Source organism: Peromyscus californicus, unplaced genomic scaffold (genome assembly GCF_007827085.1).
Source record: "Peromyscus californicus insignis strain IS unplaced genomic scaffold, ASM782708v3 Scaffold_6__1_contigs__length_162567912, whole genome shotgun sequence".
Taxonomy (NCBI): Eukaryota; Metazoa; Chordata; class Mammalia; order Rodentia; family Cricetidae; genus Peromyscus; species Peromyscus californicus.
Window position 1 is genome coordinate 55,521,300 of NW_026294584.1, and position 3,268 is coordinate 55,524,567.

The window sequence follows — 3,268 nt, forward strand, 5'->3', positions numbered from 1 at the left end:
CACACCAGTTCCAAAATATAGAGTATTTGTTTTTAGAAAAAATATTTTGTTTATTGTGTGAGTGTTTTGGAGATACAAGTATGTAGGAACACCCTAAGACTGTCGTGTCTGGTGTCTGCAGATGTTAGAAGGTATTGGAGACCCTAGATCAGGAATTACAGATGGTTGTGAGCTACCATGTAGGTGCTGAAAGCCAAACCCTGGTCCTCTGCAAGAGCAGCAAATGTTGATCCATCTCTTGAGCCCCACCAAGGGTAAATTCTGAAGAACAACAAATTGAAAGGGTGAAAAGAAAAAATCATATTCCCTTCCCCAAGTTAGCTAAAATTTGAAAAGATCAAATTCTTTAAAAAAAAACATAGATGACATGTGGGTATATTATGTAAGTTAATCAATGGTATTATTTTTTGTGTTGATGAACATCTGTTTGGCTTTCACTGCAGATTGACATTTTTGATGGGAACAGACAACCAGACGTGGGTGCATGAATTCATCCTCCTTGGCCTGTCCAGAGACTGGGGCACTCAAGTCTCCCTCTTCGTCCTGTTCTTGCTGATGTACCTGGTGACAGTGCTGGGGAACTTCCTCATCATTCTTCTGATCAGACTGGACAGCCGACTCCACACTCCCATGTATTTCTTTCTCACCAACCTGTCACTTGTGGATGTGTCTTATGCCACAAGCATAGTCCCCCAGCTGCTGGCTCATTTTCTTGCCACACACAAAGCAATTCCAGTTCTGAGCTGTGCAGCCCAGTTATTTTTCTCTCTGGGTTTAGGAGGGATTGAGTTTGTTCTACTGGCAATGATGGCCTATGACCGCTATGTGGCAGTGTGCAATCCACTGAGATACTCTGCCATCATGCATACAGGACTATGCAGTAGGATGGCTATTGTATCTTGGGTTAGTGGCTCCATTAATTCAGCCATGCAGACTGCTATCACCTTCCAACTGCCCATGTGCACCAATGTGTACATCGATCACATATCCTGTGAGCTTCTTGCTGTGGTGAGGCTGGCCTGTGTGGATACCTCTAGCAATGAAGTTGCTATTATGGTATCTAGCATCATCCTTCTGATGACCCCATTCTGCCTGGTTCTCTTGTCCTACATCCAGATCATCTCCACTATCCTAAAGATCCAGTCGAAAGAAGGAAGAAGGAAAGCCTTCCACACTTGTGCCTCCCACCTCACTGTGGTTGCCCTCTGCTATGGCATGGCCATTTTCACCTACATCCAGCCCCACTCCAGCCCCTCTGTCCTTCAGGAGAAGTTGATTTCTCTATTCTATGCAATTTTGACACCCATGCTGAACCCCATGATTTACAGTCTAAGGAATAAGGAAGTAAAGGGGGCTTGGCAGAAACTATTAGGACAGTTCTCTGGGTTTACATCAAAACTGAAAACCTGAGGAATCATAAGCATCACTGGCAAAAAGGCCTTTGCTTCTGTGTTCTGCTCCCAGTTACGATATGACAGTCATTGCCATGGAGACAGAGGTGGATCTGATGCATCATGACTGGTGATATGATGCGGGAGGCTGAGTGACTGTGCTGGGACATGGGATGTGGGTGGTTTTTATGTCATAGCAGAGTGTACAGTGGAGCTAAGCACTGTTGTCAGTGAGATTACATCATTACTCAATCTCAATTTTTATCATATAACAATTAAAAAAAGAAAAAATTAACCTTTTCAATTTGTTTGAAGTTGTGAATTTTTTCTTGAAATCTACCTTGCCCACAAGGTATCCTGTACATGTGTGTATGTCAGCGCCTTTCAGATAAGATCATGGTGTTTTCAGGGAGCCAGAAATGCATTTTCATGTCTGTAGACCCAAGTGATGCATGTTCTATGTAATCAGAGGTAGCTGAAAGAGTCAACATTTGGAAGAAAGTGTTGTTAAAGCTTTTAAGATGTTTCTGTGTACAACCATCTACATGCAGCACCAATGGCTTTCTGTTAATGCAATCCACTGAAGAAAGATAAAATGAGGCTCTTACTTCACCCTTAAAGGGAATTAACCAAAGGTTTTCATATACAAGGCTATACTTGACCAAGAAAACTTTAAGATATTAGTAGACCACATTCAAAAGAGACTTTATTGCATATATAAAGATGTCAATACAGAATATTGAATTGGACTAATCTCTAAGAAATTGACAAGTCCTTTCTCTAAATTGTAGAAGCATAAACAACATAAATTATGACATAAATGTATATCAATACAATATCTGAAAAAAGAAATCTGCCTTTGCAATATTCAAAGAAAGAGTATCTACATAATACCTGCATTTCACCATTACAGAGGAAGATACAGGAAGATGCTGTGTCCTCCCAGATGCGGCTATTCCCTTTGGCACATGTTTGTAACTTTTCTTGGCCATTCCATCACATCCTTACCCATAAACAGCCTCCCTGCATTTTCATTGAGGGCTTTGTGTGAAGGTGTTTTCAACTTGTATTTCTTAGGAAGCAGAAATGCTGAGGACATTGGTTACAGAGTGACGGATTAGCACAGTCACATTCGAGCTGTTATATTTATATAATTTTCTTTTTATTTTAAATAGTTTTTAAGACTAGATTTTCTCAATGGATTAAACCTTGGCTAAGGTAACTTTCTTGAGATGACAGCAATTAGGTGTGTGTAAAAGGCATTCTGAGTGTAAGGTGAGAAAGGATTGTTGTTTCAGTGAAAAGACGAGACAGTGTTTTGTTTTTGTTTTTGTTTTTGTTTGTTTGTTTTGTTTTTTGAGACAGGGTTTCTCTGTGTAGCTTTGAAGCCTATCCTGAAACTCTCTCTGTAGACCAGGCTGGCCTCGAACTCACAGGGATCCACCCACCTCTGCCTCTCGAGTGCTGGGATTAAAGGTATGTGCCACCACTGCCCGGCTTAAGACAGTGTTTTAATAAAGTCATTAAATACAAATTTTTTAAAAAGTTGGACACTTTAAAATAAAAGTTTATCTAATGATTACTAACCATAAACTGTCACTTGGGTTTGTCTTTTAAAAAACACAATGTACATAAAAATTATTGTTCAAACAAAAATCTCAATAAGACACAGGTAGGGCAATAGCTTTCTAACTCTCTGAAAATCCTTTAAATTGTATTCTTCCTCCAAGTTCCCTTTTCTTAGCACCGGAATTATTTGTTCAATAGCACTATACTGTTTCTCTCAGTTGGATTTCCTGTACAGCCTGTTTTTTCTTTTTAATGGCATTCTGAGGGCGTACATTTTAAAAACACTCTTCAGACTCTACATCACCTGT

At 39.9% G+C, this 3,268-nt stretch overlaps 1 protein-coding gene across 1 annotated transcript; it reads left to right on the forward strand.

The window, feature by feature from the left end:
- The first annotated feature begins 454 nt into the window (after positions 1–454).
- LOC128099882 (olfactory receptor-like protein OLF3) lies at positions 455–1,410 on the forward strand. Its single transcript, XM_052721793.1, has one exon. The coding sequence runs from the start codon at positions 457–459 to the stop codon at positions 1,408–1,410; it is 954 nt and encodes a 317-aa protein (XP_052577753.1). The 5' UTR covers positions 455–456.
- Positions 1,411–3,268: the final 1,858 nt, after the last annotated feature.

Bases quoted from the DNA above. Each gene is read 5' to 3' on its own strand.
- LOC128099882 (XM_052721793.1), top strand. From the start codon at position 457: ATGGGAACAGACAACCAGACGTGGGTGCATGAATTCATCCTCCTTGGC.